General features: G+C 45.8%; 2 protein-coding genes across 2 annotated transcripts; both read right to left on the bottom strand.

The window, feature by feature from the left end:
• Positions 1–6,748: 6,748 nt before the first annotated feature.
• Positions 6,749–9,298, bottom strand: LOC146613671 (uncharacterized). The gene has a single exon (XM_085378063.1). It carries the CDS (start codon positions 8,999–9,001, stop codon positions 6,794–6,796), a length of 2,208 nt encoding a protein of 735 aa, XP_085234189.1. The 5' UTR covers positions 9,002–9,298; the 3' UTR covers positions 6,749–6,793.
• A 10,373-nt stretch (positions 9,299–19,671) lies between these two features.
• LOC146613670 (uncharacterized) lies at positions 19,672–22,895 on the bottom strand. The gene has a single exon (XM_085378067.1). The coding sequence runs from the start codon at positions 21,877–21,879 to the stop codon at positions 19,672–19,674; it is 2,208 nt and encodes a 735-aa protein (XP_085234193.1). The 5' UTR covers positions 21,880–22,895.
• Between the last annotated feature and the right edge of the window lie 463 nt (positions 22,896–23,358).

Here is a 23,358-nt window from a genome sequence, read left to right as displayed (position 1 = left end):
TATGGTAAAACGTGAGGAAGGGGTGTGGAAAAAAAACAATTTATATCCAGTGGTGGGAGTACACATTCGCTCAGGCTTAAGTCCGGAGACCCTGAGAACATCGCTTAACCCTCACAACCCGATCAGACACAGTTCAACCAGATATATCCTTCAAGAGGAAGTGGGTGAGGGAAACAATTAATAACAAGTCTAATACAAAACACCACAGAGAAACAACCATTCTAGAAGCATTTAAACAAGAGAAAGACGATAATGTTCGTCACCCTCAAGATCAGAGTTTTCATCATCCGTTGGCGAGGAGGTGGGAAGTTGACTAGCCAATAAAGGCATCTGCCGGGCGAGATCCTTATCCTCAGGAGTGAAAGCTGTAACAATCAGTCTCTGGAAGAGGGATCGAATGCATGGAATACAACAGCAACCGCAGGTGACTAGGACAGCAACAAAAACTGAGATGGAAACTAGGATGGAAGCTACAAGGGCCTTATATTTGCCAAACATGTTAAGCCAAGAGTCCCACATGGCAGTATCAACGCCCGAGTGTTCCTTCATTTTAACAGTAAGAGCTGTGAGACCAGTAATAGCTTTAGTGAGGGAACCATCAGGAGCTGTGTTATTGGGGATATAGGTACAGCACTCCTGACCAAAAAGGCTGCAGACTCCGCCTCTTTCTGCGAGGAGAAAATCCGTTGCGACCCTGTTTTGGAAAGCCATTAGGGAAGTGGCAGATAACTGTGCATGCACAGCTTCAAAACCATCTCGAGTGTAATTAGCTAACAGTTGCACATTAAAGTGAATGTAGTTAATTCTGTCTACATTCGCATTTATTTCAACCATCCAAAGTATCGAGGCCCATCCTGCTTTAACCTGGTCTCGCAGTTTATATTCATCGGGGACCCCACGGGGTATACCTACAGCATCAATATAGGTTGGATTATGAGCTGAACCTGGGATTAGAGAACGTTTAGAGCGGCGTTCAGAGGAGGATGGGAGGCCAACTCCGTGTACTTCTATAGAGAGATCTACTGGAGTGACTAAAACAGGTAAAATAAGAGTTATGAGAGCGCAAAGACCTGACGCATCCCGAGGGAAACCATCATATAACTTGTTATTGCCACACCACCACCACAAATCAGCCCTAGCCGTAGGTCGGAAGTTTGGTTTCATAACCGTCATCTCAGTGCACCAAGAAGAGTTCAAGCTACCTAGTTTTACTGCATTGCCAGTCAGGTTAATACAAGTGAAATTGTTCACAGCTACATCTGATGAAAAGAAAGGTGGTTTATTAGAGACCGAGCGTTGAGTTTTAGGAAAGTGGTTTTCCAGATATGAGCAATGACCTCGTTTTGTATTGTTCATAAGATGCAGGAGGCATGCACTATTGACTGGCGCCGGTACAACTCTTAAAGTGGGGCGGGCTCCCATACATACTATGCAGTCGGAAGCCGTCTTGTCAGCAGCTTGTTCAGCTAGTAGTAACCAGTTGTTTGTTGCTCCAGAAATACCGGTTAGAATTTGGAAGAGGTCATCTTTAGACATTTTATTTGTGTCTACAATGCGTATTCGGCCGTTTCTCCCCCCGTTTGTATATGTCACCGGAGGGCCATTAAAGGTGGGGTTATCATCTTTAACTACAGAGCTTGGAGCTGCACCAACGCTAGGGCATATTTCCATTTGCCAATACAGGGCGGTGCGATCAGTCCAAGGGGCAAGTATAAATTGTTGACAGGAGGTCAAGGCCAGATCCTTTAGGGTAAAAATTAAGCCTGAAAGATCCGGTTTTTTTGCTATTCTGAGCATATTTTGGTTTCTCCAGTGCAAAGCCTGACCCCTAGAGTGCTTGGACCAATCGAGGTCCGTTTCTGACACTAAACTGGACCATTTCCACTGATGCCAACCTCCCAGGGTTATATACCACACTGAGGAGGAGAGATGTACTGCAAGGTTAAAAAGATCCCCCCCTTGGTCTTTGGTGACGGGAGTGACTGGGAAGCTAGCGAAATCTATTTCGACTACCCAACTTTTATTGTTGGGGACACAGAGAGTAATCATTCTAGTCGTACTTGGGGTGCAGGAGGTAACCGTGTGTCGTTTCTTTCTAAGTGGATCGGGCGTGGGCAAAACTGGAGAGGAAGTGGTGGGCAAGACCCTAGGGGCTACATTTGTCAGATTGGGACTGTCAGAAGGGGGCGAAGCTTTTGAACTTGAAGGTGTCAGAAGTGTCGGGGGCCCTTCACAGATCAGGATTATGCCAATGGGAATGAGACCCAGGGCCAGGAAGCAAACAAAGACGCAACATCTTTGCCTGCCTGTCATTTCAGGGGGAAAGGGCCAAGACATGTTTACTTAGCTTGGATGTCGTCTAATAGAGGATGATGGGGCAGAGAAAGGTGGTCCAGTTCCCCCCACCTCGCCAAGGGCGTGTTCTAGGAGTTAAAGAGCAACAAAAAGTATCAGTGACACAACTTTAAATGAGCTTTCAGCGGTTAAAACTATTGCAATGTAAAATGTAAATCTTAAAAACTCAAGCCAATATAAAAGCAAAGTCATAAAAGATGTTAAAAATAGAAAAATAAAAATGTTTAGTTCAGTATGAAGAACACCCCCTTTTGTAACCAGCCGGCTTGTAGGTTGAGTTTTGGCTCCCTCAAGTGGTTGGTGATGCTGTTGCAGCTCCTTCTGACAGGTCCTTCTGCACCTCTCTCAAGGTTCTTCCTGGTTCGGTGGCAGCAGCGCACTGTGTGTAATGAAACCAGGTGTCACCTTTCCCTTCGAGCCTGACAGCGTGGGAGGTCCGCTCTGTTATGCGGTAAGGGCCTGTCCAGCGAGGCTCAGCCCACTTTCTCTTTGTGACTTTCAGGAGGACGTAGTCCATTCCAGGTGTAGCCGCCTCTTTCAGCTCTTGCTGGTTTCTTTCAGCGACCTGTGAGGAATACTGGGCAACAAAACTGCGGAGCATGTTATAATATGTCCTCGGATCGAGGTCTGAATCAGCTTCATCCGACATTAACAGGCGAGAGGAGGGGCCAGGAAAAGGCCTGCCATGCTCCAACTCAAATGGAGTGTAACCAGAGGTTTGATTTACTGAGCATCTTATGGACATTAATGCAAGAGGCAATGCCTTAACCCAATCTAATTTGGTCTGTGCACAGATTTTAGCCAATTTAGTTTTTAGAGTTTGATTCATCCTTTCCACTTTCCCCTGGGATTGGGGGTGGTAAACTGAGCCAAACTTATGTTTCAAACCTAATGCGGCTTCAACCCTCTGCAGATCGTGGTTCCTGAAATGTGAACCATTGTCCGACCTTATGACCTCGGGAAACCCATGCTGTGGTATATAATGATTAATCAGACACTTCACCACAGTTCTACTGTTTTCACTTGCTGTCGGCCAGGCTTCTGGCCAACCTGAAAATGCATCCACAGCCACCAGCAGGTACCTGTAACTACCTACTCTGTCCACCATGTCTGTGTAATCAATGATTATTTCTTTCCCTGGGCAAAGTGGGATGGGGAAGTACCCTGCTATTGGCTTGAAGGCGGGCTTGATTCCAAATTGGTTGCACTCCTTACAGGTTTTAACCATGTATTTTGTCATGTCTTTTAGATAAGGGTGCCACCAGGCGGCTAAGTTCCTCATCATTTGTGCAGGTCCCACATGCCCCACTCCATGTGCCTCTTCCATTGCTGTCTGTCTGACCCCTGGCGGTAGAATGGGCCTTCCATCTGGGCCACGCCAAACATCTGTGTTTGTGGCCCCTCTTGTTACCCATAATGATTTTTCCTGGGGGCTGGCTTTGTCCTGTAACTCTCTGATTGTGGCTAGGCCTAGTTGTATGGGTGGTCTTTCTGGAGGGGGTGTGGCTTCTGGGTCCATTACCATAATCAGGGAGGGTAAGTAACCAGCTGTCTGCTTAGCTACTAAGTCGGCCTGTTTGTTACCTAATGCCACTAAGTCTAGTCCGGCACTGTGTCCTTTGCATTTTACCACTGCCACCTTAACAGGTAACAACAGTGCTTCCGCTAATTCCCTCATTTCTATCTCATGTTTAATAGGCTTTCCGCTGGCTGTCAAAAAACCAGCTCTTAGCCACTGCTTGAGCTCCACATGCACTGCTCCCACAGCATAAGCTGAATCACTGTATATATTCACTTTCTGTCCCTTTCCCATCCTTAAGGCTTCAATCACCGCTCTCAGTTCAGCTCTCTGTGCAGACTGTTGTCCTGTCAACTGCTCTGCTTTCACTGTTTTCCATCTCATGTCTGTCTGTTCCACTATTGCCCATGCAGCCTTCAACATTCCACTTTCAGTTCTGAAACAACATCCATCTGTGAACCAATCTTTTTCTGCATCCATTAGAGGTTCTGCCTGCAAATCTGGCCTGATTTTCTCCTGTACCTGCACAACCTCTTCACACATATGTGGTTCCCCCGATCCCATGTGATCAGCCATGTTTATGCCTTCATGTGAGTAGGTGATGTGTGGTGCTTCCAAAATGGTACTGAGGCGTCTCTGCCTGAGTGAAGTGAGTGTGAAGGCCTGTGAGGAGACGTAGGCCACCACACTGTGTGATGTCAAAATTTTTAGTGGGTGGTTCATCACTATGTGTGCTGTTTTCTGAATGATTTTTGCAAGTCCAGAAACGTGTTGTGTGCACGGTGGGTGGCGTTTTTCAGTGTTGTCAAGCATTACGCTTACATATGTCAACACTTTTCTCTCTCCCCCTTTTTTCTGGAACAGGATACCATTGATATGGGTTCCAGTTCCAGAAACATCAAGATGAAAAGGCAAAGCATAATCTGGCACAGCAAGGTCAGAGGCGACAGAAAGCTGTTGTTTTAACTTTATAAACGCCTGTTCTGTTTCTGTAGTCCATGAGAGGGGAGCAGAGAGGTTTCTCATGCCTTGTTCATTTACCAAAGCGCGCAAAGGGGAAGTAAGGCCAACATAGTCTGGGACATAGGTCCTGCTGTAACCAGTCAGGCCCAAAAATGACAACATGTCTTTTACAGTTAGAGGTTTTGGATGGTGCAAAATGGAGTTCCTGTGTTCTGGGGACAAGGAAATACCGGACTGTGAGACCATGCGGCCTAGAAAAGAAACCTGTTTTCTTGCAATCTGTAGTTTGTTTTTGCTCACTTTAAAACCTGTGTTGGCCAGGTGGTGAAGTACCACTCTGGTGGCCTCCAAACAGATGTCAGCCGTGGGGGCAGACAGCAAAAGGTCATCCACATATTGTATTAACATACAGTCAGATGGTAGTGGGCTGGTTTGTAAAAGTTCTTTCAAACACTGATTAAACAGTCCTGGGGAGAGGGCAAATCCCTGTGGTAAGCGAGTGTAACGCCATTGTCGGCCTCTAAATGTAAATGAGAAAATGTCACGCAGTGACTCACGAAGTGGGAGGCAGAAAAAGGCATTAGCCAAGTCAATGCAGGTGAACCAGGCATGAGATGGTGGGAGGTTGGTCAAGGCAACATAAGGATTAGGCACAGGCAAAGTAGGAGTGCCAAGTAAGGCATTAATCCTTCTCAAATCATGTGCCATTCTGAACTTCCCCGTGCCTTTTTTCTCAACGGGTAGGATGGGCGTGTTCCACTTAGAGCAGGAGGGCTCCAAGACACCGGCAGTGACCAAACCAGAAATTGTTTCTGCAATCCCAGCCTCAGCCTCCGGTCTGTGTGGGTACTGAGGCTGCCACAAAGGGGTAGCAGATGACAGTTGAAAAGAGACTGGCTCCACATCAACTAAACCTACATCTGTGGGTCCATGGGACCACAAACAATCTGGAAGAGAGTCGAGTAAAGGCGCAGCATCACAGTGGTCTGTGTGTTCTCTGCCATGTGACCCGCTGACCACTCTATGTTGCAGTGTTGAGGAATTAAAGCAATCATTTAAAATTTGGTATGTCTTGGTAGATGGAGAAAACAAAACCTGTGGGAGTTTTGTAGGTGTCCAGTCAGTGGCCGCAAGGGAACGTTTAACCATTCCACCCAGCTCCTTAGCCTGGTGTCCAGGATGTAAGGCCAGTGACACATGGGGAGCTGCCTCATCAGACATCATGTACCACTGTAATTGATCTGTTGTAAAAGTAACCGCTGCTGCCACTCCCTCCGGTGCCGCAAAAATGCACGACATGTTCAGAGACCAAGCCCGCCCCTCACACTGCTTTTGGAACATGTGCTGGTACCAGGTGGTGTCATGCCTGTCATAAAACAGTGTAACATGAGGTGGGTCAGGGGGAGGGACATAAGGATGTAGGAGTGAGAGCCACGGCCGCCATTGCTGAAAAGCAGTCCAAACTCCTGGTTCAGCAGGTGTTTCAACTTCCAATAATGCCCAGTAGATGTCAGCAGAGTCCGCCAAACAGGAGGAGGGTTGCAGCAGAAACTGACCACCTCCCTCTGGCCCATCAGAGCAGGGAAGTACAACCCCAGTAGGGAGAGTCACAGTTAGGCCTTGTGAAGAGCAGAGTATTGTGGCTCCTAATTTAATCAACAAGTCTCTTCCCAGTAAATTCACAGGCGCCTGTTTTGAACAAACATAGCTGTGTAACAAGGTCTGATCTCCAACCGTTGTGGGGAGGGGCACGGTGTAAGGCAGAGTTTTAGGTTCCCCAGATATGCCCACCACTGTAGTCACTCTGTCAGTAAGTCTTTCACGAGCAACATCCTTAATGGTGGAGTACGTAGCTCCAGTGTCCACTAAAAAGCTGCTTCTCCTTTTATCTACAGTTATGGACAGCATAGGGTCCGCCGTTGTCCCTTCACCGTCCTGGGCAGTCTGTGGGGTGTCCTATAGCTGGGGACCACCCTCGTAGTACTCCCACCCCATCACAGGCATCTGTGGGGCCGGGGGCACTTCAACTAAAGCACCACGAGGTCCACCTCTGTGGCCAGGATGCTGATAGGGCCCACCACGGGCTCCCCTGCCTCTTCCAGCAGCCGGGTTCAAAGGGCACGCTTTAGCCCAGTGTCCAGGTTGTCCACACCGGAAACAAACATACATCTGGCCTCCCCTACCACCTCCCATCTGACCCCTTCCCCTGAAACCACCTCTGTTTCCTCCAAATGGGGAACCTCTCTGCCCATAAGGGGCCGGGGAGTGATAAGCACCATACTGGGGGGGCTGTGGATCAGTTGGCCATGGGTTCGGATACAAATCAGGGGCAACTGGACCAGGAGGGGGAGCCGCAGCGGCCACAAGCTGCTTTTTAGGCTTGTCACCTTTTCCACCCAGGTCGTTTTTAGCTTTCTGCAGCTGAACCTTCAACAGTTGCAACTGTAAATCTTCGACGCTCTCTGCTTTATCATCAGACTTAATCTGCACTTTGTTAAGATTAAAAATCAAATGCTTCTTCCAGATTGCAAAGTCACAGTCCTGCAAATCAGGATTATCCTCCATTTTCTGGCTTACTGACTCCGGAATGCCCCTCAGCACCGCCCTTCTAAACCACATGCTCTGTGAACAAGTCCTACTGGGGTGATGACCTGTATGGTTCACCCAGTCTTCAACAGCCTGATTTAGATAATGGGTGGGATTTTGCTTTCCCTCCCATTTAAATTTCTGTAAGGTGCCTTGATTTTTGGGTGGGAATTGTTTGCGCAGGGCCGGTCCAATAAACCTCAAGGCCTGCATCAGTGGCACCTCGTTCTCATGCATGGTAGTACCCGCATTTTGTTCCAGGTCCGCTGCCTGAGATCGGGATGTGCACCTAGTTATAATAGCTCTAAAATCTCCCAGTGCGAGGTCCTGTCCAGCTGTGTATTTATCCAAACCAGCCAACCAGGCATTCCCTCCCTCCGTTATGTCAGGGAGTTTGTCCACTAGGGCCTGGACATCTCCGAATGAATAAGGTTGATACACTGGTCTACGTTGCGCTTTAGTCTGGACCAGGGGAAACATGCCTGGAGGCTGAGGCACAGGGCCCTTAGATCTAGTCTGATATCCTAAACTGGGAGGGGTAGAGGGGGGTGTATTGTTAAGGTCACTGAGTTCATCATCAGTATCCTCAGTTTCTTCCCCGCCTGGTGGGGTAGCAGTGTCAGCAAAAACGTGGGCTAAACTCATCTGTGTTTCCGGATCCTGACGGCCCACCAAAGACATGGTAACTGTGACATTTGGTGAAGTGCCAGGCTCAGTTTTTGCAATAGCGGTCAGATCTCCCTTAACAGCGACAGGAGTGCTGGCAAAGGGGTTGGACCGGGAAAGGGGGGCTGACGCAACACGATTATTCACCTGGACCACTGACCTATGTTCATTTAAGCAGCTGCGTAATGCTGCTTCTAGATCAGTTAATTGTTGTTCAGTGGGTTCCTGTCTGTTCATTCGAACCGCAAATGGTGCGCTCGCAAATGGGTCAGTTAGGCCCTCAGATCCGGTTCCAGAACACTGGGACATAGAAGAGGGGGCTCTACTACTAGCTGAGGATGTCGCCGACAGAGAGGAGCTTCCTGGGCAAAAATGCTTGGTATCTATGGGAGTTGGAGCTACGGGCGGTTCTTCTCCAATAGTCATTATTCCACCAGAGATATTAAGTACCGGATATATGCCTGCTGAGGGAGGAGTTGAGGCAGAATAGGGAGGTGGCTGAGACCTATTTTTCTTCATGTGTGGTTTTGCAGTTTCCCATAAACACATCCAGTGATTAAATTTAGCTTTGCGGCCTGCGTGCTTATCTGCTTCCTTTCTGTGTCTCACCCCGCTCATCACACCTGCACCTGCTGCTGCTGAGTTGGCTTCTTCCTCTTTCTCTTTTGCCTGCATAGCCTTATTCTGCCAAATTATTCCCCAATTACCACTACTCCCCTCGTCCTTTCCCTTTTCTTTCATTAACCTTTCAGCTGTTTTCCTCAGTGACTCTTTCTGCTTTTTTGCTTCTTTAGGCTGGTGTGTGGAGTTGATGACTGTCTCAACACATGTTAATTGTTCTCCCAATGTGCTAAGAATCACACCGGGACCCCAACCATCATCATTAGTTTCTCGATCTAATTCTCCATCCATTTTACTGTCAATGGAGGAGTGTTCTTTTATTGATTTTAAAGGAGAATTTGGGCCAGCTGGGTTTCTGCCTCTGTTAGGCACTAACAGCTGGGGCGCTGCTTTAAAGGTGAGTCAGCACTGAAATATCCCTTCAGGTGTTACCAAGCTTCTACCAAACCGGAGTCTGGCGGGTAACCTTGCCTAGAGCTTCCTGATAGGGGTGCTAGTTGGTTGTCACCTTGTTCACACGTCTCATTCACACTTCATACATTACCTGCAGTCACTCATTACCCTCCTTATGTATGTAATAAATGTGTAAAAAAAAAAAAAAATTCTATGTGTGGTGTATTATTTTAACCAAAAGAGGAACCTAGTTCCTTTAATTGTGTAATCTGTGAACAACGGAGAACCAAACTGTCCTGCCCAGTGTTCCACAGCAAGCATTCAGCGTGTATTTATGTGTGTCCAATATCAAACAGAACATCAAAACATTTAAAACACTAAAATCATCGGGGTTTTAAGAAGAGATCCGTTTTCTCCTATTGATCAAAGGGACCCCTCCTTTGGACTCCAACCAGTACTTCTCCTTTTTAAGTTTTAGAGGATCTTTTCTAATAAAGTCCTCTGGGCCTTCCTAACCCTTCTGTAGTTTAGAGAATATTACTAAAAAATATTCTCAAGGCCTTTAACCTTTTAATTTGTTTAGAAAGGCGTTACTAATAAACCCTTTCAAGGTCCCAGACCTGCACTGAGGTATTTATCCGACACCGGAGAGCAACCCGTCGGCTGCAACCGTGGTCAGACCTCAGTTCACTCTTATCTTTATTCACTTATTCACTTATTTCTTATTCACTTATCTCTTATTCACTTGTCTGATTCTCAACAAGCCTTAAGTAAGCCAGACAATTTTGGTTATGAATTACTAGGAGTTTGGACACTAAGTATTTTTATAATGTTCAATATAGCAGAAATAAAAGGTCTGCTTACCTTGTTTTTGTGTGCACACAGCTTTTGTCCAAACTCCGTTCACTCAGACCACTGCCGATGTCCTCCCATCCGTTCCAGTTGCCCTGGAGCGGATCCTGTTCCGTGACGCCAATTGAAGGATATAAAAAAAAACAACAACAGCAATAGAATAATATTAAACACAAAGTGAACCCGTCTTCCTTCATTAAATAGGTTCTTTTAGATGTTAAGGAGGAATTGACTTAACCAGGCTGGCGGAGAATGAAGACAACCGGACACCTGCAGCAGATGGGGAATCAGTGAACTTTTATTGAGACAGAGACAACCTCTCAACACAGCTCACATCAGGAGAGATTCCTCATATTTGCTGTGAGGATGGGTATATATTCTCTAAAACTTACAGGAGGGGGTTGTGAGGAAAGTGCTGCATTAGCAGAAAAACAACTCCATAAAAGGAAAGCGGCCTTGGGTGTTCTAGTCTCTTCGCTTGCAGATATCTTGCACCTGCAGGATGAGGCGATCGCTTCTTATCGCTCTCAAGGCCAAAGTCGTGAGCACACATTTTTATTACACAGTTGCACAGTAACTTTAAAGCTGAACAATATTTAAAGCTGAATAATGTTTGATCGGATTATATTTTCTTCAGCGTTAAGTAAATGAGATGTACAGACCGCGATCTTCGCACTCTACAAACTTAGATTTTCAAAGTCCTTCAAATAATTTTATTGAAACAGAAACGTCCACAATGGCTGAATTGCAGACTACAGGCTCTATCCCCATTATTCCCGAGCATATTTTACCTGCTATAACCAAGTGTTTCGATCAGTTTTCCCAGGTACAATGGGGACTGATTGAACAGGGAATCTGGGACTCTGATCTCCAAGCATTACTGGCTGATATGATAATCGAAATCATTCAGATAGTTTCTACCGGCATCCTGAAATCTGCACTTCCCACACTTCAGGAGTTAATGACAGACGAATTGTCCCAAACAGATATCAGCATACCTGTGGCAAAAATAGCTCCGTCGCTGGGAGACGCTCTTTCAACCAGCATTAGCATCGCTCTTAACATCCCCCATGAAAACTGTCCAGTAAGAAGCTGACAAAACTGATTGAATCGGAGATCTCAGAAAAGGTCAACTCAGCTGTGACTCTACTCTTAGACAACCCGGATTTACGGTCAGATCCGGCCGTTTATGTCAGTGGAAAAATGACAACCACAAAAAACCTTCGACGCATAGTCTCTCACGCTGCCTCGTGTTTGGAAAAATGTGCAGGTAAGCTAAGCAGCCAGTGCATGTCAAAGGGCAGCGCAGCTAGTTCCCTTAGCCCGTCTGATTCAAGAGCAGAGAGTACTGAATCAAAGATCTCTAAGAAGGCAATGGTTGTTGAGGAGGTGAGCAGCGCTCTCACCAAATGGAGCACAGACACAGGAATCACAGAGGACAATAAGGATGAAAATGACATGACGCCTGTAGAGAAAAAAGAAAGTGAAACTGGAGAGATGGCGGAAAGTCGTTCCAGCACCCCAGGTGCTGATGTTGTCAATGCAATACTTGACACTCTGAAGTATTCGAATGCCGAAGATGACACAGAAATAGAGAAGTGCACAGATGCTGAGACAGCTGAAAGTCTCCAGCGTCCCAGCACATCAGCAGAAATAGCTGCAGCTGACATTGTAAACACAATAATTGATAATCTGCAGTCTTTTGATGGTGAAGATGTCACATCTAGTGAGAAATGTGACTCACGCCAACCTGCTTTTAATGTGCAGTTAATTATCCAAAAGGTGAAAAACTTTTTCGCGTCATGCATCCCATCCAGAAAAAGCAATGACCAAAAGCTGCACAAAGAGCACTTCTGCGCTTTTGCCAAAAAGCAGTTTTACAAAATGATCAGAGAGATAAAACACCTGGTGAAGAAAAACAAAAGGTTCTTCATCTGTCTCCACGAACCGGTCAAGTCTCTTGATGATCAGAGAGCAGATTGCATGGACAACTACAGTTCTTTTTGTAGCTATGTAAACACACCAGTGATGGATAGCTGGTTTAAAAGTTCTTCCCCAGTTGATTATAACACCATCAAACCCATTCTTGAACAAATGTTTAATAAATTAAACGGGCCAGAACATTTTAACCTTATCTGGAACCCCCTGGAAAAGATAAAGGAAACTGAGATGTTTTCCAGGGAGTTGACAGATAAAGTGTATGACCATCTCCAGTCAACTGAAAGATATGTACTCCCTGTGATACTATCAGGAAAATGTCTTTCAGACTCTGTGATCTCCAGGTCTGCAGAGCCAACAGATGAGTTACCCTTTTCGCCCGAGTTCCTCTATGTGACTGTAGAAGACTCAGTGCAAAGGTTTTTGCAAAACACTCTTCTGTGGTTGGAGAATGATGCTTTGGATCAAACTGTCCAAAGTGACAAGATTTCTGGTGCCGTGGGAGACATCCAGGATGTGATTTTAAGAGCACTGACTCCAACAGAGCAAAAAGAAAATGACAGACTGTCTAAACCAGAGTCACGTCCAGATTGTCCTCCCAAAAATGAAACAGTCTCCTGCGTGAGTGTACTAGAGCAGGGCCCACCCCCAGAAAACAGCCCTGAGCCTGAACCAATCACTCAAGCTGGTCTTACAGAAGCTCAAAGTCAGCCATCAACCTCTAAAAACTTACAGGAGGAGTCTGAGAAAATTGTCAGAGACTTCAGTAACTGTCTGTTAGATAAGCTCCTGGAGAAATGTAGTTTCGACACAAAAACTCTGAATATAGAAAACTACGAAGTGATCACCAGGCGTCTTACAGATCTGCTTCTAGATAAGGTCAGAATCCCAGGATATCTGAGTGCTCTTAAAAATAACAAACGGCGGATGCTAAAGAAAATGAGTAAGGCCCTTATAAAGGAGCTTGACTCTGCAGATCAGTTTGTACATTCGGCTCTTACACCAGATGATTACACTTTTGATGAACTTTTTCTGGATCTCCTGGACATGACTATTGAGGTTGTACTCAATCCCCCACTGAAGTCTAAAATTACAAGGTTCTTTCGAGCAGTGGGAAAAGCTTTAACGAAGCTGTTTAGGAGCTGCTTTAAGGGCAGCAGCGATGACTAAAAGACCAGCCTGACCCCCCCCCCCCACACACACACACACACTACAATGCTTCATTAAAGATCTCGAAGCAAGCGTTTAATAATTTATTCAAAAACAATGTAATTGGCCAACAGAAGTATATTTCATCTTGCCTCCCTATATTGTCTCTCCATCACCCCCAACCGGTCGCAGCAGATGGCTGCCCCTTATTGAGCCTGGTTCTGCTGGAGATTTCTCCTTATAAAAGGGAGTTTTTTCTCCCCACTGTCGCCTAGTGCTTGCTCAAAGGGCATCTTTTGATTGTTGGATATTTTCCTGCTAATACTGTAGGGTATTCACCTTACATTATAAAGCACCTTGAGGAGACTCTTGTTTTGCTGCGATGCTATATAATCTTAGATTTAACTGAATTTTAAAATCATCCATTATAGCATCAAAGTAAAACAAAATCAAATAAAAAAAAACCTGACATAAAAAAATAGATTTGCCATCAAATAAAAATCCTAATCTCAAACATATTCTGATTTTTCTTGTGTTTTATTGTGTTGTCAAGTATGAGGATTTTTAGTAGATCAGACACACTCTACTGTATTAGAGAAAAGAGAAGCTGGTAGAACTGGGTTAATTTACTGTCATTGTCTTTGGCAAACGTATTTCAAAGTTAATTACAAAACTCTCACTGCCTATATTCTACTAAATAAAGTTTATCTTATCTTATTCTGTTTTCATTGCGCCATTCTCTCTATACAGTTTTTGAATTTACATACTATAACGTACACGGCAGTTTGTTTCTGTGCTTCTGCATCCTTTTCTTAGGTTTTCCTTTAAGGTATTTGTAATTAATTAAAAAAAATATATTATTTTTTGGCTTTAGTGGATTCCTGCTCAGGTAACTCAGCCATTTTGCACTACCCAGTAAACAAAATGGCTGAACAGTATCTTAAATGTTTGAACATGAGCTAGTCATACCATATCACGTAATATTCATGTGCACTGTAAAAAGCTCACCTTATAGGCTGAAGGATATAAAAAAACAACAACAGCAATAGAATAATATTAAACACAAAGTGAACCCGTCTTCCTTCATTAAATAGGTTCTTTTAGATGTTAAGGAGGAATTGACTTAACCAGGCTGGCGGAGAATGAAGACAACCGGACACCTGCAGCAGATGGGGAATCAGTGAACTTTTATTGAGACAGAGACAACCTCTCAACACAGCTCACATCAGGAGAGATTCCCAAGATTTGCTGTGAGGATAGGTATATATTCTCTAAAACTTACAGGAGGGGGTTGTGAGGAAAGTGCTGCATTAGCAGAAAAACAACTCCATAAAAGGAAATCGGCCTTGGGTGTTCTAGCCTCTTCGCTTGCAGATATCTTCCACCTGCAGGATGAGGCGATCGCTTCTTATCGCTCTCAAGGCCAAAGTCGTGAGCACACATTTTTATTACACAGTTGCACAGTAACTTTAAAGCTGAACAATATTTAAAGCTGAATAATGTTTGATCGGATTATATTTTCTTCAAATCCCCCTTTTGACCCATCTTAAATGGGTCAACACACAAAAATAAGTAACATTCAAAGGAACACAGAGACGTGTCGAAGCCTGGCTCGAAAAACTCCTCGGGTCTTATCATTTGTCTTTATCTGTCATTGCAGATGAGGAGAAAAGAGTCCAGGCACCACCCTGCCCAGGGGTCGGCTGCAAGCAGTCTCGGTTCCCGATGAAAGCAGTAACAGCTGTCCTGCACAAAAGGATACAACGAGTCAGTGCAACCAGGGTAGTGACACAAAATTAACAGTTCCTGTAACTCAGCAACCAAAAAGCATAAGTAATGATAAAAATGTGGAGAGTACAGAGTATACTATAATAATGAGAGATATAAACGTGAAAATGTGAAAGAATAAATCAACCATAAAATAAACCCAGAACGGCAACTGCTAAGGACATTCAAAAGTGAATATGGTAAAACGTGAGGAAGGGGTGTGGAAAAAAAAAACAATTTATATCCAGTGGTGGGAGTACACATTCGCTCAGGCTTAAGTCCGGAGACCCTGAGAACATCGCTTAACCCTCACAACCCGACCAGACACAGTTCAACCAGATATATCCTTCAAGAGGAAGTGGGTGAGGGAAACAATTAATAACAAGCCTAAGACAAAACACCACAGAGAAACAACCATTCTAGAAGCATTTAAACAAGAGAAAGACGATAATGTTCGTCACCCTCACGATCAGAGTTTTCATCATCCGTTGGCGAGGAGTTAAAGAGCAACAAAAAGTATCAGTGACACAACTTTAAATGAGCTTTCAGCGGTTAAAACTATTGCAATGTAAAATGTAAATCTTAAAAACTCAAGCCAATATAAAAGCAAAGTCATAAAAGATGTTAAAAATAGAAAAATAAAAATGTTTAGTTCAGTATGAAGAACACCCCCTTTTGTAGCCAGCCGGCTTGTAGGTTGAGTTTTGGCTCCCTCAAGTGGTTGGTGATGCTGTTGCAGCTCCTTCTGACAGGTCCTTCTGCACCTCTCTCAAGGTTCTTCCTGGTTCGGTGGCAGCAGCGCACTGTGTGTAATGAAACCAGGTGTCACCTTTCCCTTCGAGCCTGACAGCGTGGGAGGTCCGCTCTGTTATGCGGTAAGGGCCTGTCCAGCGAGGCTCAGCCCACTTTCTCTTTGTGACTTTCAGGAGGACGTAGTCCATTCCAGGTGTAGCCGCCTCTTTCAGCTCTTGCTGGTTTCTTTCAGCGACCTGTGAGGAATACTGGGCAACAAAACTGCGGAGCATGTTATAATATGTCCTCGGATCGAGGTCTGAATCAGCTTCATCCGACATTAACAGGCGAGAGGAGGGGCCAGGAAAAGGCCTGCCATGCTCCAACTCAAATGGAGTGTAACCAGAGGTTTGATTTACTGAGCATCTTATGGACATTAATGCAAGAGGCAATGCCTTAACCCAATCTAATTTGGTCTGTGCACAGATTTTAGCCAATTTAGTTTTTAGAGTTTGATTCATCCTTTCCACTTTCCCCTGGGACTGGGGGTGGTAAACTGAGCCAAACTTATGTTTCAAACCTAATGCGGCTTCAACCCTCTGCAGATCGTGGTTCCTGAAATGTGAACCATTGTCCGACCTTATGACCTCGGGAAACCCATGCTGTGGTATATAATGATTAATCAGACACTTCACCACAGTTCTACTGTTTTCACTTGCTGTCGGCCAGGCTTCTGGCCAACCTGAAAATGCATCCACAGCCACCAGCAGGTACCTGTAACTACCTACTCTGTCCACCATGTCTGTGTAATCAATGATTATTTCTTTCCCTGGGCAAAGTGGGATGGGGAAGTACCCTGCTATTGGCTTGAAGGCGGGCTTGATTCCAAATTGGTTGCACTCCTTACAGGTTTTAACCATGTATTTTGTCATGTCTTTTAGATAAGGGTGCCACCAGGCGGCTAAGTTCCTCATCATTTGTGCAGGTCCCACATGCCCCACTCCATGTGCCTCTTCCATTGCTGTCTGTCTGACCCCTGGCGGTAGAATGGGCCTTCCATCTGGGCCACGCCAAACATCTGTGTTTGTGGCCCCTCTTATTACCCATAATGATTTTTCCTGGGGGCTGGCTTTGTCCTGTAACTCTCTGATTGTGGCTAGGCCTAGTTGTATGGGTGGTCTTTCTGGAGGGGGTGTGGCTTCTGGGTCCATTACCATAATCAGGGAGGGTAAGTAACCAGCTGTCTGCTTAGCTACTAAGTCGGCCTGTTTGTTACCTAATGCCACTAAGTCCAATCCGGCACTGTGTCCTTTGCATTTTACCACTGCCACCTTAACAGGTAACAACAGTGCTTCCGCTAATTCCCTCATTTCCATCTCATGTTTAATAGGCTTTCCGCTGGCTGTCAAAAAACCAGCTCTTAGCCACTGCTTGAGCTCCACATGCACTGCTCCCACAGCATAAGCTGAATCACTGTATATATTCACTTTCTGTCCCTTTCCCATCCTTAAGGCTTCAATCACCGCTCTCAGTTCAGCTCTCTGTGCAGACTGTTGTCCTGTCAACTGCTCTGCTTTCACTGTTTTCCATCTCATGTCTGTCTGTTCCACTATTGCCCATGCAGCCTTCAACATTCCACTTTCAGTTCTGAAACAACATCCATCTGTGAACCAATCTTTTTCTGCATCCATTAGAGGTTCTGCCTGCAAATCTGGCCTGATTTTCTCCTGTACCTGCACAACCTCTTCACACATATGTGGTTCCCCCGATCCCATGTGATCAGCCATGTTTATGCCTTCATGTGAGTAGGTGATGTGTGGTGCTTCCAAAATGGTACTGAGGCGTCTCTGCCTGAGTGAAGTGAGTGTGAAGGCCTGTGAGGAGACGTAGGCCACCACACTGTGTGATGTCAAAATTTTTAGTGGGTGGTTCATCACTATGTGTGCTGTTTTCTGAATGATTTTTGCAAGTCCAGAAACGTGTTGTGTGCACGGTGGGTGGCGTTTTTCAGTGTTGTCAAGCATTACGCTTACATATGTCAACACTTTTCTCTCTCCCCCTTTTTTCTGGAACAGGATACCATTGATATGGGTTCCAGTTCCAGAAACATCAAGATGAAAAGGCAAAGCATAATCTGGCACAGCAAGGTCAGAGGCGACAGAAAGCTGTTGTTTTAACTTTATAAACGCCTGTTCTGTTTCTGTAGTCCATGAGAGGGGAGCAGAGAGGTTTCTCATGCCTTGTTCATTTACCAAAGCGCGCAAAGGGGAAGTAAGGCCAACATAGTCTGGGACATAGGTCCTGCTGTAACCAGTCAGGCCCAAAAATGACAACATGTCTTTTACAGTTAGAGGTTTTGGATGGTGCAAAATGGAGTTCCTGTGTTCTGGGGACAAGGAAATACCGGACTGTGAGACCATGCGGCCTAGAAAAGAAACCTGTTTTCTTGCAATCTGTAGTTTGTTTTTGCTCACTTTAAAACCTGTGTTGGCCAGGTGGTGAAGTACCACTCTGGTGGCCTCCAAACAGATGTCAGCCGTGGGAGCAGACAGCAAAAGGTCATCCACATATTGTATTAACATACAGTCAGATGGTAGTGGGCTGGTTTGTAAAAGTTCTTTCAAACACTGATTAAACAGTCCTGGGGAGAGGGCAAATCCCTGTGGTAAGCGAGTGTAACGCCATTGTCGGCCTCTAAATGTAAATGAGAAAATGTCACGCAGTGACTCACGAAGTGGGAGGCAGAAAAAGGCATTAGCCAAGTCAATGCAGGTGAACCAGGCATGAGATGGTGGGAGGTTGGTCAAGGCAACATAAGGATTAGGCACAGGCAAAGTAGGAGTGCCAAGTAAGGCATTAATCCTTCTCAAATCATGTGCCATTCTGAACTTCCCCGTGCCTTTTTTCTCAACGGGTAGGATGGGCGTGTTCCACTTAGAGCAGGAGGGCTCCAAGACACCGGCAGTGACCAAACCAGAAATTGTTTCTGCAATCCCAGCCTCAGCCTCCGGTCTGTGTGGGTACTGAGGCTGCCACAAAGGGGTAGCAGATGACAGTTGAAAAGAGACTGGCTCCACATCAACTAAACCTACATCTGTGGGTCCATGGGACCACAAACAATCTGGAAGAGAGTCGAGTAAAGGCGCAGCATCACAGTGGTCTGTGTGTTCTCTGCCATGTGACCCGCTGACCACTCTATGTTGCAGTGTTGAGGAATTAAAGCAATCATTTAAAATTTGGTATGTCTTGGTAGATGGAGAAAACAAAACCTGTGGGAGTTTTGTAGGTGTCCAGTCAGTGGCCGCAAGGGAACGTTTAACCATTCCACCCAGCTCCTTAGCCTGGTGTCCAGGATGTAAGGCCAGTGACACATGGGGAGCTGCCTCATCAGACATCATGTACCACTGTAATTGATCTGTTGTAAAAGTAACCGCTGCTGCCACTCCCTCCGGTGCCGCAAAAATGCACGACATGTTCAGAGACCAAGCCCGCCCCTCACACTGCTCTTGGAACATGTGCTGGTACCAGGTGGTGTCATGCCTGTCATAAAACAGTGTAACATGAGGTGGGTCAGGGGGAGGGACATAAGGATGTAGGAGTGAGAGCCACGGCCGCCATTGCTGAAAAGCAGTACAAACTCCTGGTTCAGCAGGTGTTTCAACTTCCAATAATGCCCAGTAGATGTCAGCAGAGTCCGCCAAACAGGAGGAGGGTTGCAGTAGAAACTGACCACCTCCCTCTGGCCCATTAGAACAGGGAAGCACAACCCCAGTAGGGAGAGTCACAGTTAGGCCTTGTGAAGAGCAGAGTATTGTGGCTCCTAATTTAATCAACAAGTCTCTTCCCAGTAAATTCACAGGAGCCTGTTTTGAACACACATAGCTGTGTAACAAAGTCTGATCTCCAACCGTTGTGGGGAGGGGCACGGTGTAAGGCAGAGTTTTAGGTTCCCCAGATATGCCCACCACTGTAATCACTGTGTCAGTAAGTCTTTCACGAGCAACATCCTTAATGGTGGAGTACGTAGCTCCAGTGTCCACTAAAAAGCTGCTTCTTCTTCTATCTACAGTTATGGACAGCATAGGGTCCGCCGTTGTCCCTTCACCGTCCTGGGCAGTCTGTGGGGTGTCCTATAGCTGGGGACCACCCTCGTAGTACTCCCACCCCATCACAGGCATCTGTGGGGCCGGGGGCACTTCAACTAAAGCACCACGAGGTCCACCTCTGTGGCCAGGATGCTGATAGGGCCCACCACGGGCTCCCCTGCCTCTTCCAGCAGCCGGGTTCAAAGGGCACGCTTTAGCCCAGTGTCCAGGTTGTCCACACCGGAAACAAACATACATCTGGCCTCCCCTACCACCTCCCATCTGACCCCTTCCCCTGAAACCACCTCTGTTTCCTCCAAATGGGGAACCTCTCTGCCCATAAGGGGCCGGGGAGTGATAAGCACCATACTGGGGGGGCTGTGGATCAGTTGGCCATGGGTTCGGATACAAATCAGGGGCAACTGGACCAGGAGGGGGAGCCGCAGCGGCCACAAGCTGCTTTTTAGGCTTGTCACCTTTTCCACCCAGGTCGTTTTTAGCTTTCTGCAGCTGAACCTTCAACAGTTGCAACTGTAAATCTTCGACGCTCTCCGCTTTATCATCAGACTTAATCTGCACTTTGTTAAGATTAAAAATCAAATGTTTCTTCCAGATTGCAAAGTCACAGTCCTGCAAATCAGGATTATCCTCCATTTTCTGGCTTACTGACTCCGGAATGCCCCTCAGCACCGCCCTTCTAAACCACATGCTCTGTGAACAAGTCCTACTGGGGTGATGACCTGTATGGTTCACCCAGTCTTCAACAGCCTGATTTAGATAATGGGTGGGATTTTGCTTTCCCTCCCATTTAAATTTCTGTAAGGTGCCTTGATTTTTGGGTGGGAATTGTTTGCGCAGGGCCGGTCCAATAAACCTCAAGGCCTGCATTAGTGGCACCTCGTTCTCATGCATGGTAGTACCCGCATTTTGTTCCAGGTCCGCTGCCTGAGATCGGGATGTGCACCTAGTTATAATAGCTCTAAAATCTCCCAGTGCGAGGTCCTGTCCAGCTGTGTATTTATCCAAACCAGCCAACCAGGCATTCCCTCCCTCCATTATGTCAGGGAGTTTGTCCACTAGGGCCTGGACATCTCCGAATGAATAAGGTTGATACACTGGTGTACGTTGCGCTTTAGTCTGGACCAGGGGAAACATGCCTGGAGGCTGAGGCACAGGGCCCTTAGATCTAGTCTGATATCCTAAACTGGGAGAGGTAGAGAGGGGTGTATTGTTAAGGTCACTGAGTTCATCATCAGTATCCTCAGTTTTTCCCCCGCCTGGTGGGGTAGCAGTGTCAGCAAAAACGTGGGCTAAACTCATCTGTGTTTCCGGATCCTGACGGCCCACCAAAGACATGGTAACTGTGACATTTGGTGAAGTGCCAGGCTCAGTTTTTGCAGTAGCGGTCAGATCTCCTTTAACAGCGACAGGAGTGCTGGCAAAGGGGTTGGACCGGGAAAGAGGGGCTGACGCAACACGATTATTCACCTGGACCACTGACCTATGTTCATTTAAGCAGCTGCGTAATGCTGCTTCTAGATCAGTTAATTGTTGTTCAGTGGGTCCCTGTCTGTTCATTCGAACCGCAAATGGTGCGCTCGCAAATGGGTCAGTTAGGCCCTCAGATCCGGTTCCAAAACAATGGGACATGGAAGAGGGGGCTCTACTACTAGCTGAGGGTGTCGCCGACAGAGAGGAGCTTCCTGGGCAAAAATGCTTGGTATCTATGGGAGTTGGAGCTACGGGCGGTTCTTCTCCAATAGTCATTATTCCACCAGAGATATTAAGTACCGGATATATGCCTGCTGAGGGAGGAGTTGAGGCAGAATAGGGAGGTGGCTGAGACCTATTTTTCTTCATGTGTGGTTTTGCAGTTTCCCATAAACACACCCAGTGATTAAATTTAGCTTTGCGGCCTGCGTGCTTATCTGCTTCCTTTCTGTGTCTCACCCCGCTCATCACACCTGCACCTGCTGCTGCTGAGTTGGCTTCTTCCTCTTTCTCTTTTGCCTGCATAGCCTTATTCTGCCAAATTATTCCCCAATTACCACTACTCCCCTCATCCTTTCCCTTTTCTTTCATTAACCTTTCAGCTGTTTTCCTCAATGACTCTTTCTGCTTTTTTGCTTCTTTAGGCTGGTGTGTGGAGTTGATGACTGTCTCAACACATGTTAATTGTTCTCCCAATGTGCTAAGAATAACACCGGGACCCCAACCATCATCATTAGTTTCTCGATCTAATTCTCCATCCATTTTACTGTCAATGGAGGAGTGTTCTTTTATTGATTTTAAAGGAGAATTTGGGCCAGCTGGGTTTCTGCCTCTGTTAGGCACTAACAGCTGGGGCGCTGCTTTAAAGGTGAGTCAGCACTGAAATATCCCTTCAGGTGTTACCAAGCTTCTACCAAACCGGAGTCTGGCGGGTAACCTTGCCTAGAGCTTCCTGATAGGGGTGCTAGTTGGTTGTCACCTTGTTCACACGTCTCATTCACACTTCATACATTACCTGCAGTCACTCATTACCCTCCTTATGTATGTAATAAATGTGTAAAAAAAAAAATTCTATGTGTGGTGTATTATTTTAACCAAAAGAGGAACCTAGTTCCTTTAATTGTGTAATCTGTGAACAACGGAGAACCAAACTGTCCTGCCCAGTGTTCCACAGCAAGCATTCAGCGTGTATTTATGTGTGTCCAATATCAAACAGAACATCAAAACATTTAAAACACTAAAATCATCGGGGTTTTAAGAAGAGATCCGTTTTCTCCTATTGATCAAAGGGACCCCTCCTTTGGACTCCAACCAGTACTTCTCCTTTTTAAGTTTTAGAGGATCTTTTCTAATAAAGTCCTCTGGGCCTTCCTAACCCTTCTGTAGTTTAGAGAATATTACTAAAAAATATTCTCAAGGCCTTTAACCTTTTAATTTGTTTAGAAAGGCGTTACTAATAAACCCTTTCAAGGTCCCAGACCTGCACTGAGGTATTTATCCGACACCGGAGAGCAACCCGTCGGCTGCAACCGTGGTCAGACCTCAGTTCACTCTTATCTTTATTCACTTATTCACTTATTTCTTATTCACTTATCTCTTATTCACTTGTCTGATTCTCAACAAGCCTTAAGTAAGCCAGACAATTTTGGTTATGAATTACTAGGAGTTTGGACACTAAGTATTTTTATAATGTTCAATATAGCAGAAATAAAAGGTCTGCTTACCTTGTTTTTGTGTGCACACAGCTTTTGTCCAAACTCCGTTCACTCAGACCACTGCCGATGTCCTCCCATCCGTTCCAGTTGCCCTGGAGCGGATCCTGTTCCGTGACGCCAATTGAAGGATATAAAAAAAACAACAACAGCAATAGAATAATATTAAACACAAAGTGAACCCGTCTTCCTTCATTAAATAGGTTCTTTTAGATGTTAAGGAGGAATTGACTTAACCAGGCTGGCGGAGAATGAAGACAACCGGACACCTGCAGCAGATGGGGAATCAGTGAACTTTTATTGAGACAGAGACAACCTCTCAACACAGCTCACATCAGGAGAGATTCCCAAGATTTGCTGTGAGGATAGGTATATATTCTCTAAAACTTACAGGAGGGGGTTGTGAGGAAAGTGCTGCATTAGCAGAAAAACAACTCCATAAAAGGAAATCGGCCTTGGGTGTTCTAGCCTCTTCGCTTGCAGATATCTTCCACCTGCAGGATGAGGCGATCGCTTCTTATCGCTCTCA

This window comes from Diplotaxodon limnothrissa, linkage group LG18, assembly GCF_057381915.1.
Source record: "Diplotaxodon limnothrissa isolate DT_005_m linkage group LG18, D_limnothrissa_male_GT1.1, whole genome shotgun sequence".
Taxonomy (NCBI): Eukaryota; Metazoa; Chordata; class Actinopteri; order Cichliformes; family Cichlidae; genus Diplotaxodon; species Diplotaxodon limnothrissa.
Note: the sequence above shows the minus strand (reverse complement) of the source record. Positions and strands in the feature narration are given on the sequence as shown.